This window comes from Equus quagga, chromosome 2 (genome assembly GCF_021613505.1).
Source record: "Equus quagga isolate Etosha38 chromosome 2, UCLA_HA_Equagga_1.0, whole genome shotgun sequence".
Classification (NCBI taxonomy): Eukaryota; Metazoa; Chordata; class Mammalia; order Perissodactyla; family Equidae; genus Equus; species Equus quagga.
This window is the reverse complement of record NC_060268.1, coordinates 175720259-175744312: the sequence shown is the minus strand read 5'-3', so window position 1 is coordinate 175744312 and position 24054 is coordinate 175720259. Positions and strand designations below refer to the sequence as shown.

The 24054-nt window shown below is 53.8% G+C and overlaps 1 protein-coding gene across 1 annotated transcript; it reads right to left on the bottom strand.

Moving 5' to 3' along the window:
- Positions 1-775: 775 nt before the first annotated feature.
- On the bottom strand, positions 776-23716 carry GPR26 (G protein-coupled receptor 26). The gene is made up of 3 exons (XM_046649958.1): positions 22758-23716; positions 13812-13925; positions 776-1192 (listed from the first exon to the last, which is right to left on the bottom strand). Exons 1-3 carry the CDS (start codon positions 23423-23425, stop codon positions 961-963), a joined length of 1014 nt encoding a protein of 337 aa, XP_046505914.1. The 5' UTR covers positions 23426-23716; the 3' UTR covers positions 776-960.
- Positions 23717-24054: the final 338 nt, after the last annotated feature.

Genomic DNA, 24054 nt, shown 5'->3' with positions numbered 1-24054 from the left:
CTAAACCTCTGCTTAGGTCACTTCTTGTCCGTGCATCTTGCAGGACGTGCTGGGCAAGACGTGTGAGACAAAGTAAAACTCTTCCTCCAAATTCAGATCACAGATCAGGGAGAGGCCAGCCAGTCACCTTTCTCCTGCCTCTCCTTAGTTCCAACAGCTATGACACGCAAATCAGAAGAAGGTGACTTCAGGGTCAGACTTCAAAGAACATTACTACATGAATTACCTGCCTATTTAAACCATTTTCATGCTAAGATTGTCTACACACACAAACGTTAGCTTTTCGGGGGAAGCGAGGGACAAAAATTGACTCCAATAAACCATTTCTAAGACAACTGGTTGGCAACAATTGGGTAGCCATTCGTTGTTAAACATTTTCCCCTGGGACGCAGGGCCCAAGAGTCCCAACTGAGCATAACAGAATTAGTACCAGCTGAATAATATTTGGGATAAAGCAGCCACCACTGCCATGTGGAGAAAAGGAGCCATATTAGATGTGGGGCCAGTTGTCCACAGCCAACCTCACTCTCAGAGTGACTGATGTCCCATGGAGAACGCCACTTTTCTTCAGCATAGAGCCCAACATCCTGAGGCTAGGGAGCAAGTGGATGCCATGCTTGCTTCCCCACCTGCCAGCAGCACTGTGTGTCCTCGATCATGACTGGACTGAGTGTGATCCTGGGGAGCCCCTGGTGAGTCTAGGAGCTCAAAGGAGCTTCTCAGAAAGAAAAGCCAGAGCACACCCTATGGTTATCCTTTGGTGACAAATAGGGACAATCCAACATCCACCCTTGAGGACCTTGGAAGCAGGCTTCAGAGCCCCAAAAAACCAGGGAACTGGAATCACTGGGCTTGCCAGGGGGTTGGCGGCTGGTGGTGTTCGCCCAGGAGCCCCAAGCCCTCCCTCCCTGCTTCTCACCAGCCATCTCATTCCAAACTCTCCAGCAGAGGCGGGGTCCTTCACTCAGAGACAGGCAGAATGTTCTGGCTGTGGGAGTCACTCGTGAGGCCCGAGGAGTGGAGGGAGCGCCTGTGGAGCACCCTGTTCAGAATCTCTTTGCAGCTCTTGCGGTACTGGTGTCGCAGCAAGGAGTACACAAAGGGGTCAGACGCGGCCTTGCTGTACGCCAAGCACTTGGAGAGCACCCCCCAGTGGGAGCCGATGGGCACCGTGGAGGACAGCTCCACCAGCCTGCGGAGAGACAGGGAAGGCCATTACTGGGAGTACAGCCGGGCGCTGCAGGGGCGGCCGTGGACCAGAGCTTGTCTGAGCCCGGACCCCAGCTTCCTGGCCAAGCTCAATTTCCCTGAGACTTTTTCAAGCAACAGTGACAACAACAGCAATTTACAACAATGACAGTAACAATGGTGGATATTCACCCGACACTTATTTTATTCTAGATACCGTGCCAACTACGCACTGTACGCATGATTTCATGGAAGCCTGGGAGATATGACAATCTCTGTTTTACACATGAGGAAGTAGATGTCCAAGGAAGTTAGTGATTTGCCCAAGGTCACACGACCAGTAAATGGTAAAGACAGGATTTGAACCCAGGTCTATCTGACTCTGGAACCCAAGCTTATCTAAGAAATGGGCTAATAGCTAATCGTGTCCTGGCCATTGGCTCCAACTCTGCTGCGGACCTGCTGTGTGCCCCTGGGCAAGTCCTCTCCCTTCCTTGCGCCTGGATGTTTTATATGAAAGCTGTGGCGGTAGAATAAGATCATCTCTATGATCGCTGCAACCAGAAGAGTCTGAGGCTTTGCTCACAATCCTAGCTCTGCCTGCCTAGGGAGGCTGTCCGGGAGCAAGGGCTGAGAATAACTTTGCAAACAGCCTGCAAAGCTCCAAGTGTGTCTCACACCAGGAAGAACCTGCTGGAGAGGGAGGCCTCTTCCGAGGGTGGGATTCGGGTGACCCCTGCCCATTTCAGCAGTCAGGGTAGCCTAAAGTGACTCTCATTCTTTAGGAGGGGGCGAGGGAAGATGCAGCCCATGGGTCCAAGAGGCATGAACCGTTCTGAGGGTCCTCCTGGTACCCATTGGACAACCCCATGCCATGGTGCCAATGCCAGGCTGTGAAGTAGTAAAAGCCTTGCTCCGTGTAAGTAGAATTCTCCCCAAATGAATCCACTTATTCTCCTTGCTCAAGTGTGTCCAGCACCCTTGGCCACATTTGGACATTATCCAAATGTATAACTGTAAGGCAGAAAAGACCCATAGAGCCGGGAGAAAGCTCAGAGATCATAAATTACCCTCCCCCCAACCCGCTGTCAAATGAGGAAGTTAGGGCCCAGAGAGGGGAAGAGGTTGCTCAACATCACACAGCAAGTCAGTGGCAGAGGACGGTCCACTGTCTGTGCTCTGACTGGGAGCTGGCACCTGTATGCTGTGTGAGGTGACTGCAGGATGGGGCAGTGGCTCTCAGCTTGGTGGGCTGCCCAGGGGAGGACCCAACTACAGAAAGGACTGAGCTTGGGCTGTAAGTCTGTGCTGCCAACTGCAAGGCTTTCCCTGAAGCCTTCTTCGGGCTGAGCTTGTGAGGACAAGCCCACAAAGGGAAGGAGGAGGAAGCTGGCAGGGCATGATCCTCCACAGCAATGCCTCTTTTTCCAACAGACGCTTCATGAATCCATTCTGAGGCCCCTCTACTTGGCTGCCCACGTCAGTGCCACTGTCCAGCCTTGCCCTCCAATCTCACCAGGGAATGTGGCCATGTTTCTATTCATGTCCTTGGGAGCCCGCGTGGAGAAATGGAACTATTAGCATTTGAGAAATCTGTACTTTTACGAAAGCTATTTTGGGAAGTGATGAATTCAAGGGACAAAACCCCCCAATTTAGAATTCACACCTAATAATAACAACGAAATAGCTGAATGCCAACACATTGTTGTTATGCAATGCCAAATTACTTTTCCAAAATGCCTAGTCCTCTCTACGTTGCTAATTTCAGTCTTAGCATTTTGGCTCTCCCAAGAGGATTTATTAAAGGAGCAAATATCATGAAACCATCCAGCAAGATCAAAATCATCATTTGTGGGTTCTGTAAATTTCACAGAATAAAATTATTTGGGACAATTTAAAATTTCACCATTTAGATAATTAAGAGGTAAAATCTATTGCATTTGCTCCTCAGAGATTTTATGTCAGGTCTGAACTCGCCTGGCTCAGTAACAATTCCCAGGTGAGTGCCTCCTTTGGGCCAAACACTTGATGCACAATCTCTGATCTTACAATGATCCTGCAGAACAGATATCTTCATTCCCATTTTACAGACGAGGCAGTCGAGGTTCAGAGAGATTGAGCAGCAAGCCAGCATCTCCTACGTGGGAAACCCCGTTCCATGTGACTGCAGCCAACTCCTGACTGAGGCCATGCTGGGATTCCAATCTCAGCACTGTAGATTGGATGCAACGAACTCTGGGTCCCTTCCAACCCCGAGAACCCCTTTTCCATGAAGTTATATGTACCCAGAACTTTCGTCACTTGCCCCCATCTACAGTGCACACGACGGCTTCTGCTTTGAAAAGCCAGAGTCTGGCCTCTGTCAGGGCCTCCAGGCAAAGAGACGCTTTGAAGCAGAAAGGGCCCAAACACTGTTCCAGTCGGTGTGGCCACCAGGCCAGGGCCGAAGCTGGGGTGGTCCCTTCCGTGCTCAGATGTGGCTGACTGACCCACTTTCTGCTTTTCCTGGGTACCTGGACCCCTGTTCCCCATCCTGCGCCTGCTGTGGCTGGCTTTGCTCCCTCCTACCTCTGATGGTTCCAAGTCCCCATTTGTTTAAGGGCACTGCAAAGGGGCAAGAATTCTCATATTGCCACAACTGCTTCTTTCTAATTCCACATCTGGGCAGGTGTTTGGATGACCTCGTGGTCCCCTCCAGATGGCCTTTTAGAGACGGTCCATCTTCTCATGCCAGGTCTAACTCTACCCACCCCTTGCTAACAGCCTTCCCCCGCCCCCGGCCAGGAAAGGGGCGTTATTATTCTGATCAGTCACATTTTCCTTGTGGGCAGCATCACTGTGCTAGAAGTGCCAGCCATGCTCTGCCCCTTCTCTCGTTTTCACTCCCAGTGGCGGGTTATTGACCCCCTACCTGCCCCGACCCCCAGCCATCCTAGGTAACAGGGGCAACTTGCTTCTAGTGTCGGCGCCTCGCCCACCTAGCTCTGACTCAGGAGCCCCATGTTTAGGGATTGTGGGGCTCAGGTGTTAATAAAGTGGGACTGTGTCTCCTTTTGTTAAACCCCTGTGTGGGTTAACTTGTGTCTCCCCAAAATTCATATGTTCAAGGCTTAACCTTGAACCAGTACCTCACCATGTGACCGTATTTGGAAATACAGTCGTTGAAGACGTAATTAGTTAAGATGAGGTCACATTGGAGAAGGGTGGGCCCCTAATCCCAGATGACTGGGGTCCTCATACAAAGTGGACGTTTGGATACAGACGCACAGAGGGAGAACGCCGTGTGACGACGAAGGCAGAGATGAGGTGACGCGTCTACAAGCCAAAGAATGCCAAATATTGCCAGCGAACCCCCGGAAGCCAGGACGGAGTCTTGGAACACATTCTCCCTCACAGGCCTCAGAAGGACCCAGCCCTGCCAACACCTTGGTGTTGGACTTCCAGCCTCCAGAACTGGGAGACAATCCATTTCTGTGGCTTAAGCCACTCAGCTGGTGGTTGGTTACGGCAGTGCTGTAAAGCTAATACACACCCAGTAAGGAAGCCTATGGGGACGTAGGGGGTTGTTAGGCAGGATTTGGTTGTTCGTGGGTCCCTGGTCACAACAACATCAAAATGGCACCGAACCTGCACCCCATTCCCGGAGCCCCGTCTGTATCGAGGACCACCCTGGAGTCTGCGGAAGCATTAGCAGCCCTGGAGCACCGCCCCGCCCCTGCCTGGCATTCCGGAAGCAGAGCTTTTTCCCCTCAAGCATGGCTCCCCGCACCCTGCCCCTGCCCTTCCATTAAGCACCAAGGTGACTTTCCCTGTACTGCCCGGGGCACGAACTGGGTATGAACCCTGCCATTAGGCTCCGTTCAGAGAGAAACATTTATGCTTCTGTGCTCAAAAGGCACACCTGCCTGCCCCCCACAGCCTGAGACAGCTCCCCCACGTGAATGCCCTGGGGGGGAGGAGAGAGGGGGGGGGGGGGGGGGGGGGGGGGGGGGGGAGAGGATGGGGGGAGGAGAGAGGGCAAGAGTCTGCTTTTTCAAGCATTTCAGGTGATTTCAATGCAGGCAGTTCAGAGACAAGCTGTGAGCACCTGGGGGAGTCTGGGCAGTGTGTGGGGAGGTGGAGGGGAGGAGGGGGGGAGGGGGGGGGGGGGGGGAGGGAGTGTTGAGGGGGATGGGGAAGTGGGACATGGGAAATGCTGCGGGGTGGAGGGTCTGTTAACAAATCAGAAGCAAAGCACAGAGATGGGTGTTTTCTGACTGAAGATGAGGCACAGAGCAGATACCTGAGGATTACCCCTCAGTCCTAGGCACCTGGCCCCAGCACTGCGTCACGTTGCTCTGCATTTGTCAGAGAGACTTTTCAGGGAGCCACGCTCCTTTCTCTTGGCAGGAAGCCCTCTGATCTGACCACTGGCAGGTCCGTGTACTGGCTGTCACAACAGAGGGCTGATGAGGCCAGGAAGCCTGCCCCTCTTGTTCCTTACCCGACAGGGACCTCTCATGCCCACCCAGCTACCTGGCAGACCTGGTCCTGGAGGGAGAATGGGGGTACCTTTGCCAGAACTCCAAGGCATTCTCTGAACCCCAGAGAGACCAATGTCTTGACCCTGCTGGACAATGAGCATCTCCAAGGAAACCCAGTTCTGGGCTGAGAACAGGACCAGTAACACCAGCAGCCCCGAGCCAGCCCCTCCTCTGCGCCCCCAGGGGCTCAGTCCTTGATAACGGTTCACAAGCACTGTCTCAACCCCCAGGACGGTGTTCTCCATGCTGTACAAAGGAGGAACCAGGCAAAGCGACGTGCCAAGGCCACATGGCCTGAACGCAGAAGAACCAGGATTTGAACCCTGGTCTGCGGGCACCAGTGACCACGTGCCTCCCCTACCACGTACCTCCTTGACTTGGACCTTGACTTTCAATTCTTGAATTTAAAGTCATAAATTAGCACCCTCTCTTTACTCTTCCACGCCTCCATCGTCTCTCCTCTCTCCCCACTCTCCCCCCCCCCCCCCCACCCCACACACATACACACTGCCCACCAAATGCAACACAGGCCACAGGACATTCTTTGGGGAGCCAGCCCAATGTCTCACCAAGACTTCTGGAGAATTTGGTCTGCATATTTGAAGGCCTGTAAGTAACACATTGACGCTTTAATTTTTCTTGAGACGTTATAATGGAAAAGGCATCTTATTAATAGAATATTAGCATTGAAGAGCCACCGGCATATTAAACCTCTCTCCCATCTACGTAATTCCGTGACTTTGAGAAGCCACGATAACGGTGCTGTCAGATCTACAAATGCCTCAGAGGCCCACTCCGACAACTTGGGACAACCATAATTATTCGTAAGCCTGTATTGCCGCAGAGATAATAGTCTTACAAGTGCTACTAGACATGTGAATCTTAATTCAGAAAATATTTAATTAGAGCTTTTGGGTGAGAATGTGTTGCAGATCTTCAGACGCTGCTCAAGCTCTCTGGAGAGAGTCAGATGTGACGCACCAGGGCTTTGAGGACATGGCAGCCAATGTGGCTGTGACTAGAAGGTGGTGACTCCTATTAACAGTGAAGGTGGAAGTTTCCCATGGTCATCCGACATGTCCCAACATGCAGGTGCAGGCGCTCTTTGACTGCTGGGTGCCGTTGGTGAAGCCATCTTTTGGAGGGTTCTTTCTTGCGTGGTCAGCACTGTACCACCCAAGACTGCTGATGGCTCCAGCCACCAGGGCCAGCAGCCTCTGGGCCCCACTCCAGGTCTACACAAGCTGCTGTCAGCCAGGTAGGAGAGCAGAGGTGACTCCACGAGAACCCATCACTTCTTCTAGTGAAAGGATTCACATGCCTTTACCCAGAGGAGTCTGGGTGCTCTGTCTGGGTTCATGCCAAGATGCTCTGGCAGAGGAAGTTGGATCAAAAACCTATGGATGACATCTCTGTATTTGCAGTGCCCGCCCCCCAGGCTTTGGAGATGGAGGGTGGCTGCAAGGCTAAATTACTGCCAATAAGCCTGACGTTGACCTTGAACCCTTGGTTCTGCCAGTTGCTACTCCTATGTGCTTGGGTGACTCATCTCACTTCTCTGAACCCTCTGAGATGAGGATTCTAGCACTTACCTGTATGTGTGGTGCTGTACATATGAGAGAGCCGTATGAGGCACAATCAGGTACTTCCTAGGTGCATTACAGGCGTCCAGTAAGTGACAGGTGCAGTTATAAAGACTTCATGTTCTCCAGTAAGGGAAGCTTGAGAACCTATTTGAAGACTTGACTAGTTTTGACCCGAGAATGATGCTCCCCTTGCTGAGGAAGTTCTCAGACAGATGAGAATAAACTGTGGACACAGAGAAGGGACACCCTCCCAGCTGGCCGGATCTTCTCGATTAACTCAAAGGGGTGGCATATGTCACAGCAGAAGCCACTTCTCTTCCTCAAGGTTCCGATTCTGCCAGCTCCCAGGGTTCCCCGCAGCTGTCCTGACATTAACACACACTCTTGCACACGTCTCCGTTTATACGGCTTGAATGGGTTGGAAGCAGAAAGGCGGGTTGCCTGGGTAGAGACAGTCACTGTGGAGTCGTGGGAAATATTAGTTTCTGTGCTGACAGCTCAATGAGGGGTTTAAGTGACACTTGAACAACTTGACTCATTCATTTCAGAAACTGCAGCTTTCTGGTTCTAAGCGGGTTGTGGCACAAAGTGCCTCCCTGCCTCCTTCTGGGAGGAAAGTGTGAACCTGCGTGCTCTCAGAGGAGAAGCAGAGGGGAGCAGCGTGGGGGCCCCACGCACGGGCCCGGCTGGAACCCCAGCTGAGTCACTTACTGGACTGGGCAAGGCTGGCACCTACCCGAGCCTCAGTATCCTCATCTTTAAAAGGAGGATATTATCCAGGTCTGGAGGGTGATACAACGTCCGGCACAGAGTAGGGACTTACAGGATTGGTTTAGGAGACAGAGCTTGTTCTAATTCTCTCTGAATTCTACAGGATGGGCCTGTTGCTGCCTCAGTGGCTCTGAATTTTGTTTCTATGGACAGGAAGGAGGCAAAGAATGATGAGGTGGCACTGCATCCAGGGGAGTCCCCGGGGTGCCTGGTGGCTGTCCAAGGCTCAGCTCAGGCTGCCTGGTTCCCTGTGCCTTGCTAGCCAAATGACCTGTGCAAGCCCTTCCCTCTCTGAGCCTCAGCTCCCCATCTGCAGAGGGTAGCTTACACGGCTGGCCCAGCCTGTGCCCTGGCGCCACTGTAGGGGCAAGGAGGATAACAGGAGCAAGCTGTAAAGTCCCCCAGAAGGCAGAGCCATGTCAGGTCCAGCTAACCTGGACACACTTCTCAGCTCCCACAAGCCCACCTCTACCCCACATGCTGCCTCCTGGTGCTCATTAACCCTTTCTAGGCCAGGAGCCCTACACCTCAGGGACCTCATCGTCTAGGTTGCCTCTTTAGGGCCCAGATTGCACAGAGCTCAGTTCACCTGAACTATCATCACTGAACACTGGCAGGTTGGAGGGACACTGCTGAGGGGCAGCCAGCTGGCGTGAATCCAGGGGTACATGTGATAGTTAATTTCATGTCAACATGACCGGCCCCTGGGTGCCCAGATGAAACACTCTGGGCGTGTCCGTGAGGGTGTTTCCGGATGAGCTTGGTATTGAGTCAGTGGGCTGAGCACAGCAGACTGCCCTCCCTAGTTGGGTGGGCACCACCCAGTCTCTAGAGGACCTGAACAGAACAAGAGTTGGAGGAAGGAGGAATTCGCCCCCGTTTCTCCTGCTTCTGATTGAGCTGCACGTCTCATCTCACCTTCTCCAGCCCTTGGACCAGGACTTACACCATCAGCTCCCTGTTCTCTGGCCTGCAGATTCAAACTGAGTTATACCACCAGCTTTCCTGGGGCTGCGGGGCTGCAGCTTGCAGATGGCAGATCGTGGGACTTCTCAGCCTTCCTCTCTCTCTCTCCATATATATTTATATACGGCGGAAGGAGGTCAGGGAGTAACCTTTGTGTGCCAGAGGCTTTAATGCCACAGCCACAGACCTGAGCGAGCAAGCAGGACAGGGTTGGCCTCTACAAAGACCCACTGGACCTTTTTGAGAGCTTGAAGAGCCAGCAGAGAGCCCACTGAGGTTGGAGGCCCAGCCACACCACCGACTCAGAGTGTGACTCTGGGCAATTCAACCGCCCCTCCCGACCCAGTCCTCAGTTTCTTCATTGGTAAAATGGGTGTGTGTATGTGCACTAGAGCTGCGGTTCTCAACACCGTTCACGGTTAGAATCCCCTGGGAGATTTTAAAATCCCCACTGCCAGGCCCCACACCCGGAGAGTCTAACGTAACTGGTCAAGTGTGAGGTCCAGGTATGGTTTTGGGTTTAAAACTCTCCAGGTGATGCTAATGTGAAGCCAATTTAGCAAACCACTGCACCAGATTAGGAATTAAAAACCACACAGCATCATCTCATCTCCTTGGGCAGGAAAGCATCCCAGTCATTCATAGCATCTTCCACTAATCCCAGCCTGGCTTCAGAATCCCCCTCAATACGTGCTCTGGCAATGGATTCCAGTCGCCCTGCAGGGTGCAGCCAGCTCATCCTCCCTGGATGAGGTGATCGCTAAGGAACCTTCCACTTCTAAAACCCACAGCTCTAGGTTCTCCCTAAAAATCATTTCCTACAAGAAACTAAATCCTCAACTACATTTCCAGAGCAGAGTCTGTCTTCAGCTTCATCTGAGACTGGGGTAGTCATGTCCACCAGCTTGAGAAGAACGCTGAAGAGTCAGTCGCCACCAGAAGTGTTGGTGACCCCGATCCCAGTGTTGGTGACAATAGGATAGGCTGTGCTGAGTGCCTTGTGTGGATTCTTTTATGTATTCCTTACCAGAGGTTGATTTCTCCCCACCATCAATGTGTGGTTCCTAGCCCTGACTCAGAGTAAGATGGGACATTTTGGGAGAGGCTCCTTGGAGCTCGGTGTCAGAGCAAATCCACCCCTCCCCTCCCTTGCCTGGCAGCTCTGATGCCCTGGCAGTGGAAGTGTAGCTCTGATGGAATCCTGACCATGATCAGCACACACTTGGAGCACAGAGGGCCCTCTGTGGGCAATGAGCAACTTCACACATGCCCATCTCCCTGGGGTGAGCCTCTCTGGGCTCCCAGCTACCGTAAAGACTAGGCACCTCCTCAGAATCTCTTCTCCTGTCAATCATGGAAGGGGTATGGGGCAGGGAGGCAGACAGCGGGAAGTGGTTCTAAGAGATTGTAATTTCAGGGGGACTGACCCTGAGGAACTGCCGGCCACAAACTCCCCTCCCTGCCACCCAGTGCTGGGGCCTGATGTCTCCCCTTCAGGCCCTCTGAGGGCCCCTGCCTCCACACACACAGCCTCGCAGAGGAAGACACTGATTTGGCTGCTCCCTGTCTGCTCCTGGATAAACTCTGACACTGAGTGGGATGCTGGGCAGGGAAGGAAGCGAGCGAGGAAGTTCTGAGCACCCTCGTAGGGTGGTTGGCATGGCGATCCCGTGGGTTCCTGGTCCATGAAGGATGACATGGGTGGCTGAAGGCCAAGGGAAAGAGGGAGCTGGGAGCAAGGGCATCAGCACAGCTCACACCCCAGACTTCCCTGATTTCAGGCCAGCACCGTCCAACAGGAGGATGCAGGCCACAGGTAGGGAAAGAAACAGGTGACATTAATTTGAATTACATATTTTATTTAACCCAACATATCCAAGATATCACCACTTCACTATGCAATTGATATAAAAGTACTAATTATGTACGTATTTTTTGTCATGCTCAGCCTTGGAAACCCGGTGTGCATTTTACACCTAGAGCACATCTCAGTTCGGACAGGCCATGTTCAGGTGCTCCAAAGGGACCTGTCGCTGGTGGCTCCCACTCAGGACTCTAGACTTGGCTCGTGCTGTCCCTTCCACTTGGATTGCACCCCCTGCAGAGCCAAGCCCACTTCGTAAGGCTGGGCCAGGAAGCCCCAGCCAGAAGAGCTGACTCCTGCCTTGGAACTCTTGGACCCTGTCCGTCCTGAGTGACATGACATGATGTTCCATCCCGGAGAGATGGATGTATCTACTGGGTCAGTGTCCCCCTCAGAGGGCGTCTCCTGCAGGACCTCACCAATCCATGCCTCCTCTGAAGGGTATAAATCTCCACACAGAGAAGGTGCTGGAGAAACGTGTGCTGAAATGATATGCAATGAGGGTCTGTTTGCATATTTTATGAGGTTTGCTTAGCATGCTTCCTTGGTCAATATAGGAAAGCAGAGGCAGGAGCTGGGTGGGGGGGTGGCAGTGGGGCGAGCGGTGGTATCACCAGAACCAAATTTTGTATTTATGACGTTGACTGGGGGTAGCCTTTTCTCTTTAATAAGTTGCCACTCATCTCCATAAAAGACAAATAGTTTTGTGAACGTTTTTAAAACTCAAAATGCATCAAATCCATTTGGAGGGAACATACTAGTCGTGAAACTACCGTTAATTTTACTCAAACATTATTTTCTGGGCACCATCAGAGAGAACGGAGCTTTAATCCAAAAAAAAAGAAAATTTCATTGGGAAATGAGATTAAGCCAGAGAAAAATCCAACAGTTTAAAGTTGGAGCCACATTCTCCTCTGAGGGTTCAAGTTCACCTCATTAGCACACAGCTCCCTTCACTGTGGGCTCTAAGAAGGGGAGTGTCTGCACGCCCTCCCTTCCCAGGGCATCTTTCTTCACAGGATTTAATCCCCTCCACTTCATGCGCCAGCCAGTCCCCGGGCCCAGCACCGTGGGTGGTGCTGTGAATATCAGAACGGGGGCGCTGACTGCAGACATCATCCTCGCCAGGCCTGTGCGACATGCTCTCCGTGCTCAACGCCCTTTAACCCTCACAACAACCCTAAGAGGCAGGCATTGCTCCGTTCTGGTTTACAGATGAGAGGCTGGAGGCTCAGAGAGGTGACATCACTGGCCAAGGTCACACAGCAGGAAAGAGTGGAGCTGGGGTTTGAACCTGGGTGGGCACGCTCCAGAGCCCGTGCTGGTAACCACTCTGCTGCCCCACCCTTGGAGAGCAGTGGAGGCCCACTCTCCTTTGTTTCCATGCCTCGGCTTTGTGTCCCGTGGAAAAGCCTGATCTATGCAAGCTCCAGCATCCTGGCTGGATGTGGCGGGCCTAGACCAGAGATTCTCAACCAAGGGTGATTCTGGTCCCCAGGGGACACTTGGCAGTGTCTGGAGACATTTTTAGTTGTTAAAACTGGGGAACAGGCAGGGAGAGTGGTGCTGTTGGCGGGTAGTGTGTAGAAGACAGGGGTGCTGCTAACATCGTACAACGCACCGGACAGCCCCGCCACAAAGAATGAGGCCACACAAAATGGCCATAGTGCTGAGGTCTGGTGGACAATTCGAGAAGGAAGAACTGATGGCTCTGCTCTGCCCAGGTCAGACCCATCCAGAGACCTACAGACAGTTGTAGGTCCTACGCTTAAAGCGAGATGTAGGCCCATTAGGTCTCCCCCAGAATGGGTGGTGTGCCACTAAAAACAGTGGAAGACACTCTGGGGCTGTGCTGTCTGGAGAAGAGAAAGTGGGGCTGCTGCGGGGGAGCCAGGCTCGCTGTCTAAAATCGGCAGGGCCCCTGGGAGTAGAGGACAGACGTTCTCCTGTGAAGCAGAAAGCAGGATTGGGAGTGTGGCTGGAGCTACAGGGAGCCAGGCTTCAGCTCAGTAGGACAGACAGGGAGATACATGGAGACCTGGCCACGGTGGGCTCCTCCTCCCCCTGGGGCTTGTGAGCTGTCTCTGGGGACAGTGAGGCAGGGGGTCCCCTCTAGGTCCCTGCCAGCTCTTTGTCTCTCTCACGCATACACGCAAAACTTTGCACAGATCCTACTTCCCAAGCTCAACATCTACCTGCTCATAGAAACTCAAAATCTCTTTTTATTGTCAGCTTCCAAAATACTTAAGCCAGTTTGCATGTAAAATTGTGGAGCTTTCCTTTCCCTTCAGTCCATGAAACTGATTGGGTGATATATTTTTTTTCTCCAGCTGAAACGCGGGGGAGATTCTGCAGCTGGAGCAGTTGGCTTTTGGCATGCACAGCCCTGAGGCCAGCGCACTGCAACCTCGGCTGGCATGGGGGGTTGGGGATTGGGAGGCGAGAACGTGACAAACTGACAATGCCTGGACTAACAGTGGGAGGTCCCCGGGGCCACAGGACAGGCGAGCCCACCTGGCTGGGCACAGAGCGTGCTCCCTGCTCCCTGAGCAGATGGCATGAGGCCCTGCTGTTGAGTAGGGTGTCTACACTACAGGCAGTGGCCAGTAGGAACCCAACCACCACCGGATATTTTCCTCTGTCTTCTCTCCCCTTTCCTTTCCTTTCGGGCCTCCAGGGGCTGGGCCCAGGATAAAGGGTCCGAATGATGTGATTTGGAAATCAAGTGGGAGAGACTTTCACAACTCTTTCGGTTCTGAGTCTAATCCAAAAGAATTAGAGGCTGAAGAGAAAAAGTCCGCGCCCTCCTTCTCACCACGCTGGTCAAGTTCACTCCTGCCTCCCAACACACCCTCTGGAGATAACTTGTGGCCAATAGAGGCCGGCGAGCTCACGGCTGCCGGTCAGGCTCACCTGGTGATCACGTAGGGGGCAAAGCACACGAGGAAGGTCCCGATGAAGGTGCTGATCTTCTTGGTGGCGCGCTGCCGCCTCCTCTTCTGTTCCTCCAGACAGCGTTCCCGCACACTGCGCGTGAGAGAGGGGAGAAGGTGACTCAGGGCGGGCCTTTCCGGGTCACAGTGCGTTCCCTCTTCACAGACACAGGCAGCTGCCTCGAGTGGAGGCTCTGGGCTGTGGAGCCAGAGAGACCTGAGGTCACGTCTTGGCTGTAGCTGCGTGACTTTGGGCACCCTGTGCGACATCGCTGAGCCTCAGGGTCTTATCCGTAAAATGTGGATAGTGATATAATAAAATGCTGCAAAGGGCTGTTTTGAGATTCAAACGCCTGAAGCACACAGATGCATGAAACGCATTCAGTGCATAAGGCACATCAAGCAATTAGGGCAGAGCCCAAGTGCAAAGCAATATAAATTCTTCTTATCACTACTTATAGCCTTCATTGATCACCTGCCAGCCCCGAGTCCACGGTCCCTAAGTACTCTAATTCTTATCTTTACCACAATTGATCCTGCCAGGTGCACATTACCTGCCGCGTGCGTTTTACCCGCCACGTGTGTTTTACCTGCCCTGTTTTACAATGAAGACCACAAGCTGTGTGAGGCTAAATGATTTGCTCAGCTGGTAAGTGGAGGTGGGATTTGAACCCACGTGGGTGTGACGCAAAGCCGGTTCTTTCCACCTGGGGCAGCCTGGACTCTGCGTGCACAGTGTGGCCCGGGGCCACCTTCCTCCACATCTTCAGCCCCATGTCTTCTATCCCAAACCTCAGCCCTGCCTGGAGCTACAGACCCCACTTTGTGGGGTCACTGAGGGAGAAATCACTTGATTCCTTGGGACACCAAGTTCGGTGAAGCTAAGGGACTGCCAAGTCCCTGGGGAATCGGGGACACAGCCTCGAGGATGGAATCAGGAGCCGGCTGCCTATGCCTCTAACCACACCGTTTCTGACTTCACTTTGCACCAGGACCTTTCGAGAACTTACATCTCACGCCAGCTCAGAGGAGTGGTTCCTGCAGCCCATCTCCCGCAGCCACAGAGACATGCACGGGCAGCAGCGGGTCCGTGCAACACCACAGTCGAGGAGCGTGGAGAGGCAAGCCCGGCCAGAAGGTCTCACATGCTCCATCCCACGGGGCCCAATGTGGGCACGTGTCTCTACTATTTACTTTTAAAATAAATCACATGATCCCAAAAACGAACAGGGAGGAAGACTGTGGACAGAGCTGCCCAGCAAGTGAAGATAACTTGACAAAGCCAGGCCTGGGCTGCGGTGCCCTGGCTCCAAAAATAGGCCAGTCTGCTCAACGAAAGCAAGGAGTAGAGAGAATATTCATGAGCCAGGTCCGTGCGCAGCGTTAATGCCAGGGCAGCCTCCCCTTCCTTCTACAAGAACCATCATCTTAGTACTTACCCAAAACTCTTCTTCATCAGATTTCTGATCACAGAGGGACAATTCCACATTAGTTTGGATTGAAGGCCCTGAAATTCTTGCAGGATTTTTTTTCCCCTGGACTTGTGCCCTTCCCAGCTAGCTGGGGTCCTCATGCCCTTAGGGCATCATCTTATCCAGAGATTCTGAAGAATGCAGCCCGGGGGAGGGGCGGAGTCAGAAAGGTGACTTTGCCTAAGGTCACACAGCAAGAGCCATGGTAAATCTCCTCACCTCATTCACACTGATTTGTGCAGTCTTCCACCAAAGTCCCCCCACTCTTGTGACAGAGGCAGGATATGGCTGGGCACGGAGAAAACACCTAAGTCCTCACCCCGGAGGTCTGGGTGCAGGGAGGTGACCAACTCATCTTGCTTTGCTCGACATTGTCCTGGATTTAAAATTCAGGGTCCCGCATCCTAGGAGCCTTCTCTATCCCGGGACAATGGTCACCCCCGGGTGCAGCGTGTTTAGCACATTCTTCACAAGACAGGCCTGTTTATTTTAATATTAAAATATTTCCCCTAAAACTTTCAGTGCAATTGAGTGGAGAATTGCTGGAGATTTGGGACACGAGCTGGGTGTCCTGAGCCACCATGGTGCACTAACCCCATGAGAGTGGAGTATTCTGGCCATCCCCTACAATATGAGCACCAAATTCATACAAATGACTTATCAAGGGTGCCCCAAAGAAACTGGTGGTGGTACTGGGGCCAGGCCCTCCTCTAATCTTTTACCCTGACAATTTTGTCTGTTTCTCAGATGCTTTAGAATAACCCAGATGAGTGAAAGAGCTCTGGTTTAGCTGTCCTAGTCCCGGTTCTGCCCTCATAGCTGTGTGGCCTTGGGGAAGTCACTCAACCTCTCTGAACCTGGTTCCTCATTTATCCCATGGGGATTTCATAATAGCTGTAACTAGAGCTACTGTTTATCAGGGACGGAAATGACTCACCAGCTACCAAGCTCGGGAGGAGTGAGGAGCTTCCTCTGGCCCCCTAAGGAGGGACTTGAGTCCCCACTGAAGGGCTGAGAACCCAGCTGTACCCCCCTCACCCTTCCACACCAGATAATATTCCCCTAAAGACCTGAGGAATATAAAAACAGAAGCTGGTAAACGCTTTGAGGCCTTCAGAAGGGCGAACAGAAATATTTCAGTGACTCTAAAGGAATATAATGGACACTGTTCAGGCTGGAATGATCAGTGTCACTCTCTCTGCTGTAAAAATATACGGGAAATTAATTTTATTTGTTCTTACAAGGCTTTGTGCAGCAAGGGAAAAATTAAATAGCAAGCACTCTGCAGATGCATTATTTCTTTGGGTGCCTGTAGTTTTAAACTCAACGTCTTACACCCAGAAAATACCCAATAGGTGTATGTTGTATGAATTAATGAACAACCTTGAAAAACCATCTTAGCAGGGGCTGGCCTGATGGCATGGTGGTTAAGTTTGCACACTCCGCTTCAGTGGCCCGGGGTTCGTGGGTTCAGATCCCCGGCGTGGACCTAGCACTGCTCGTCAAGCCACGCTGTGGCATGATCACACGTAAAATAGAGGAAGATTGGCACAGATGTTAGCTCAGTGACAATCTGCCTCACAAAAACAAAAACAAGAACCAAAAAATCTTAGGAAAATTACAACTCAATCATTTTTTTTAAGTGGCCTTCTCAAAAGAGATGATACTAAAAATCTGTTCTAAAACAGATTTTTAACAATGGGCCTTAAAAACCTTGAGCCTATCAGACAAGGCCAGGCTTGTCAATGGATGTGAGGCCATGAAAGCTTCCACTGGCCTGAGTCCTTTCTTGTGAATAGTGTAGTGGTTAATCATGCAATGCCAGAGCCGGACTTCTGGGTTCAAATCCAGGCTTCACCACTTAATTGCTGTAGGGCCTTGGGCAAGTTACACAGCCTCTCTGTGCATCTGCTTTCTCATCTCTAAAATGAGGGTAATAAGAGAACCTACCTCATAGGGTCCTATTAAGGTTAACTAACACCCAAAAAGTACCTAGGACAGTGCCTGGCTTATAGTAACCACGCAATAAATGCTAAATGATTACTATTCATTCAACTTACATTTGTTGGACAATAACTATGTTCCAGCACTACCTTGAACCCCAAAACCACAGGGTTCTCTCCCACTGCAAGAGTTCTCTTCCTTTCCTGTGCATTTACGAGAGACAGAGAGAGAGAGAGAGAAAGCTGTCACCAGGGCTGGTGCCAGAGGAGCTCTGAGCTTGGGTCTGGACTCTCATGCTGGCTCCGTGACCCTCTCTGGGCCTCCAAGCACTCTGCCAATGCAGTTTCCTAATCTTAACCGCACCCGGCATGCCGTAGGAACACAGAGGGTGTCTGGAGTGGATGCTGTGCCTGGGGTTAACATCTGCGTGGACCTCGGCAGTTCTCCGCTCTGGGACAGATTGCCCAGACTCTACAGTCGTGTGGAGTGTGAGAGATCCTCTCACTCACCCAACCCAGCTCACAGATGGGGAAACAGGCTCCGAGAAGAGAGGGAGCTGCCCACTCAGAGAGTGGGGTGCAGGCGGGGTTAGCACCCCGTCACTGACTCCCAGTCTGGTGCTCCCAGCCAGGAACCACACGGCTGCTTCCCTGAACTCTCGCAAAAGAAGAGAATGATCCATCTTCCCTGGCGGGGGGCTCCCCTGATTTCCAGGTGAGAAGAAGGAGGCCTCAGGAATGAGGAGGGCAGGGCAGGCCCCCAGGCCTGAGGGAAGCAGTGCAACCCTCTCACTTAGCAACATTATTGTTTAAGCCCAGTAGGAGGGCAGCTTGCCGGCTCCCAGAACAACATAACAATAACATCACTTTGCACTTGCTGTCATTTTTTTCTCCACCATAGCTTTGTAAAACTGAGCTCCTTCAAATCTTGCGGCCCTGTGAGCTCTTATTTTCCTGATTTGCTGATGAGGACACTGAGGGCCAGAAAGGTGTATGCCATGCCCAAGGGGACAGGGGGTTCGGCACAGAACCAAGACCTGTTCCAGGTCTCTCGACTCCAAGATCTGGGGTGTTCCCCCGAGACCCCACTCCCATGATGGAATCACTGAGCAGTGAGCAAGCTGCGTCTGGCCACACTAACGCATTCTCTAGCTGTTCCTGGCCCTGGTGGGGGCAGCTGGGGTCCTCTGGCTCCCAGACAGAATCCACAGTGCAGAGGGCGAGAGCCTCAGAGCCCCCCAAGGCAACCTGGTCAGATACGTTCCCCCAGGGTCCGAGCGTGGAATGGTCTGTGAGAGGACACAGTTTCCTTGTGACAAAAAGAGATGGGCTCCCCAGCATTTTGACATGCGGGCTCAAAGAGAGGTTCCCCGGTAGGCTTCAGTGATAGCGCAGAGGGGATGGAGAATTCTGGAGTATCCGAAGTCAATAAATGGGACAGTCATGGCTAAAACGCAACGGGTCTGGATGCTGAAAGATCCCCAGATGTTTGGAGTCGGTCCTGAGCCATGCTCCGAGGACTCACAGAGCCATCCAGATTTGTTTTCTGGCTTTTAAGGGAAGGAAACAAAAGGCAAGAGAGCGAGCTGACGGATGGTTGAGCAGGGCCTTGAGCTTGGGGTCAGGACACTGGTGTGAGCAGTCCCGTCCTCAGGCCTGGCAAGAGAAGCCCCTGTCCTGGGCCCTGGACGTTGAGGGGCCCACACCTCTCCTCAAGAAATCAAGAGCCTATAGGGCTAAGGGGATGTGCCCACCCAGAGCCCACATCTCCCATTCTGGACCAAGCTCTGCATACCTGGAACATGGAATTCCTCGCCCAAATGCCCTGACGCTGCTGCCAGAACGTAAGCAGGCATCTTCCCCGGGCCCATCCTCCTGAGGGTGAACAATGTCATCTGTGTGCTTGGCAAGCACTGAGGGGTGGCATTGCTGAGCAACACCTGGATGCACAACCTGGATTGTCCACTTCGTGCAGGGGACACCCTAGCCTTTGTGCCGGGGAGAGCTGGTGGGGGCCGGGGCGAGGCAGGTGAGGCGGGGACTGCCTGCTTGCAGCCAGCTCAGCTCTCTCCACCATGCGCAAGGCTGAACCCCAAGGAGCCTGAGAAATTCTAAATTTGAATCCAGCCTTGCAAAGAGTTATAAATACACATTTGTCAAGGTAGGAGGATAGAACATATTTCATTTAACAGTTTGTAAGCTTAGTTTAGAACTTCTAAACATTTCTAGAGATGGTTGTGAGCCTCCGTCTGCACTATCGCCCCGTCCGCAAACCTCAGGCGCGGACCCGGCGTGAGTCTCGGCTTGAGCCACATTCTGGATCTGTTAAATCTGGCAAGTGCTCCCTTTCCTGCATCTCCCAGCTTCCTCATCTGCGAAATCAGGGGCATAGGGAGGTTATCGCTACGGGTCCTTCCGTCTACAGATATGCCACAGTTCTGACGCTCTCAGAAGCCCTCGCCTGCAAGGGTGAGTGTGCTTCACCAGCACGCTACCCTGGGAAATCGTTAACCTGCGCCGGCGAGCGGGGCCCTCCGCTGCCCTGGGAGAGCAGGCCGCCGCGTCCACGGCCCAACTCCCCATCTGTGTCTCCACGTCAGGGGAGACCCCAAGTCACTGGTGGCCCCAGGAGAGGATCTGGCTATAACTGGTCCAGAGCTGTGGTTTGGGAGGACTGAACCGAGCAAGCTAGCAATTGGAGGACCAGGTAATAAACATCAGGAATTCCAAGCTTTATGAATGTAGTAACTCGAGAAACCGCCATGGAAAGGCAGGAGTGGGGAAGGTCTCTCGGGGCCCCTGGTCTTTCGGTGGTATTGCAGCAAAGGAGTCCAGCCTGCCACTCGCCCCGTTAAACACTGTGGGAAGGGCAGACACCACCAGGGAGCTTCCTGACAGATGCCACCCTGGGCCTCCAGGAACTCAAAAAGTGTCCCTTTTAATTAAGTCCCAGGAGACTATTAACATGGTGGCTGTCAACTAAAACTCCCAGTGAACAAAGACCCCCACCTGCCGCCCTGGCTGTCCAGATAAGGAAGCCTGGCTTCTGCCGATCAGGGACTGGCACCCCCAGGAGTCCCCAGCTCTCAGCACCAACCTGGCCCAGGAGGCTCGGTGATCTTCCTGGAGCCTTAGTGCCTAAGGTTTGAGGGCTCGAGGGGCAGCTCCCCTGAGCTGGCTCTGCAGCTTCTCATTTGTGGGGAGGGAGAGTTTGGAGCTGCTTAAAAGAAGCCCGTGGATCAGCTGTCAGGGAGCTGGTGCCCTCCTGTGTGGCCCATTGCCCACATTCTCACTCTGCAGACTGACCCCACAGAGAAAGGCAGGTCGTGTTCACTGAAGGGGCAGGGCCGTCACATCTGCCCGCTATTCCATTACCTCAGGCCAGCCCTCGGCCAGTGGGGCCTGTCTGAGCTGGCCGAAGGGAATCCTCGCCCCAGAAGCCCTTCCTCTCCCCAGTGCAGATTGACTCTGTTCTTTGGCCCGGCAGGGCCCCGTGGCACTGGGAGCAGGAGCTCCTCAAGCATCCTGGGCCTTTGAAGAGGTCAAGGCCGCCCCAGAGAGGAGCGGAGGAGAGAAGAGGGGACAAGAGGCCAGCAGAGCAGCTGCCTCTGCTCCTGGGACCCCGGGAACTCTCTGTAGTCCAGGAGAGGTTTGCAGAGTGGAGCCTGCCCTACCTCCTAAACAGGCTGAAAAGAAGCCACCGCCCCTCTTGTTCTGGAAGTTGGAGGAAGAGCAGGAACGGGGTTTGCACTCATCTAAATAAGAACTGATTCTTTTCCCAGCTCAGTCCCTCCTCCACTGTTAGACTCTCAGCGAGAGGGCCCACTATGGGAATCATTCAGGTCTCAGGGGATAAGCAACATTGCCTGCAGCTTCGAGAGCAGTCCAGTCACCCTCTGAATGCGCCTTCTAAAGGGAGGTCCTCCTGGAGGCCCTGGCTGACAGGAAGGGGAGCAGCTCTGCAACTGTGGCTGCAGCATATTCCCTTACATGACGATGCGCACTGTGCGGATACACGCAGAAAGCCAGACCGTGTCTTTGCATCAGTGTGCATGCACGCCACACCTGCGCCATGTGCTCCTGTGGTGACCTGTCTGCTAAACATGTGGGTGATATGTGAACACGTGGGACTGTGTGTGTGAAGCAGACACAATCACATGCATGGGTTCACATGCCGAGGTGTCTATGTGCTACAGGTCATTCACGTGTGCATATTGTAAGCACTTCTGTGAGAAAGATTCTGTGACTAGCAGCTTTGGTCCAGCACGTAATCACGAAGGGCCATTCTGAGGGGGAACAGTGAATACACACATGCAAGTCCTTATATGTGCAGACACAGTGAAGTTCATGGACTTTTCTTTTTATTGCTCAGGGGCAGGAAAAACTCAGAATTGAAGGAGCCCTAGCTCAGACAGACCTTGCTCAAACAGTCTCTGACAGACCAAAGGTCAGAAGCTTGCTTCTCCCTGGGGTTGAGGGGGTCTCACCCTAGGCCCAAGCTCCCTCTTGTGCTGTATGGATGCCAACCCCCCCTTATCTAGCTCTGGGCAACTGAGGAGGAGCCAGCCCTTCCCTAGGACAATGGGATATAAAACAACAACGTCCACAGAGACACCTCCAGCTCTTTCCCTCCTCACTTTCCTCTTCTTGTAAGGAAAGCTGAGGTGAGCTCAGGACACCTCAGCAAAGAGTTTCGCCCTTCTCTCCCTGAGAGGCTCTGGGGGATGGCAGGCGTTCCCAGAAGGGTACCTGCACCAGAACTGCCTGCTCTGAGCCGCCTTCCTGAGAAACAGCAGCCAGGTGAGGGGGGAGGTAGGGGGACAGGTTTTGTCCCGGGAGTCTCAGGGGTGACTCCCGCTGGGCTCCAGCACAGGCCAGTGCTGGCTAGGAAGGGCAGGAAGAGCCCCCAGTCCCCTCAGACCCCTTCAGATGCTCCTTTAAGGAGCCCAGAGGAAGGTATAGCCCAAGAACTCACACACACACAGGATCAGGAGACAGAGGCAGCGCAGACACTAGAGAAAGGCAAGACCCAGAGGAGCAGCAGGTCCTGCTTGGAGAGCTCTGAAGGAGCTCCCTAAGCATCCAGGCCAGGCTCTCCGGGCCTGATTAGAACCTTTTAAAGGCTTTAAGCAGCGAACAGAGATCACTGCCTTCCCATATGCTACTTAAAGTGAAAACTACAAGCACATAAAATAAGTATAAGAAGTCCAACAAAGTTCCGACTCTGTGATTTCTACCCTGATGCTTCAAAAAGCACATATATGGCTTCACTCACCTTTTTGGTGGCCCTGCTTTGCTGACGCTTTAAGCTCTTAAGACGGGCAGCATTGGCCCCTCCCCCCACCTCAATTATCTGGAGAGGAAACGGAGGCTCAGTGGAAAACGGGCTTGCCCAAGGCCGGACACTGGAGCGTGGGGGAGACAAGGACCCCTTCCCCCGACAAAGATCTCCTCCTGCCACCGAGTTCCTCCCCAGCTCTTCCCAGAGACCTCACCTGGGGCTCCCCTCACCTGGGGTGGATGTCCACGAGCAGCACAAGCGTCTGCATGGTGATCACGTCGATGCGCTTGCAGTGGAAGCGGGCCACCTTGAGCACCTTGAGGTATGTGCAGCAGAGCACGATGAAGGAGAGCAGGAAGCTGAGAGCGTGGAAGGCGCCCGTGAAGACGGCGAAGCGCAGGCGTTCGTCGGGACGCCGGCTGCACAGCGTGCACGACGCGTACAGCTGGTGGAAGCCGAGCCAGGACAGGGCGAGCGCGGCGGCTGGGAAGGTGAGCGCATGCAGCCACGTGTAGGCCACCATGAGCGCGGCGTCGCGGAGGCGCATCTTGGCGCGGTAGCTCAGCGGGAAGACCACGGCCACCCAGCGGTCGATGCTGAGCGCAGCCATGCTGAGCATGGAGTTGGTGGCCAGGAAGGTGTCGAGGAAGGCGGCCAGGCGGCACAGGCGGTCCCCGGCCGGCTGCCGCTGCGCCACGACGCCGGCCAGCGTGAGCGGCATGTTGACCACGGTGCACAGCAAGTTGCCGCACGTGAGGTTGAGGGTGAAGAGCGCCGGCGCCTGGCGGCGAATGTCGGCGCTGTGCAGGAGGCAGAGCAGCACCAGCGCGTTGGACAGCAGCGAGACGCCCATCGTGCCCACCAGCAGCCCCGCCAGGCCCGCGTCCCACGAGTTCATGGTGCGCGCCCGCCGCCGGCGCTCAGGGCCCGCAACCCGGCGCCGCCATGGCCAAGCCAGCCGCCGGCTCAGGCCCTCGGCGGGGCCGCCGCCCGCCGACCCCTGGCCCCCGCCGCCATGGCTCCCCGGAGGGCGCGCTGCCACCCCAGAGCCCCGCGCCACCTTCCGGGAAAGCGCCCGGGTGAGCCGCTGAACCGGGAGCTTTTAGCGCCCTCGGATCCTGGCTTGCAGGCGCCTGCGGCCCCCACCTTGCCTCCGCTTCCTCCTGCCCTCACCCCATCCCTCTAAGCTCTGCTGTCTCCGCGCCGCGCACCCTCCTGCTCCGTTGCTTTCTCTTCCTCCCCTTTCTCTGCTTGCTCTCGCTCGCTCTCCCTCCCTTCCTGCTCTCCCCTCCACTTTCTCTCTCTCCCTCTTTCTTCGTCTCTCTCTCCTCTGCCGTGCTTCTCTCTCCCACTGCTGTTCTCTCCGTCTGTCTCTCCCCCCCCCCCTTTTCTCCCCCCCCCCCCGCCTTGTTCTTCCTCCTCCTATTCTCTCTCTCTCTCCGGAATCTGGCTGCTTCTATCACAGAAATCCCCGCTGATGCACGCGCGCTCGCGCGCGCACACACACTCACACATACTCACACTCAC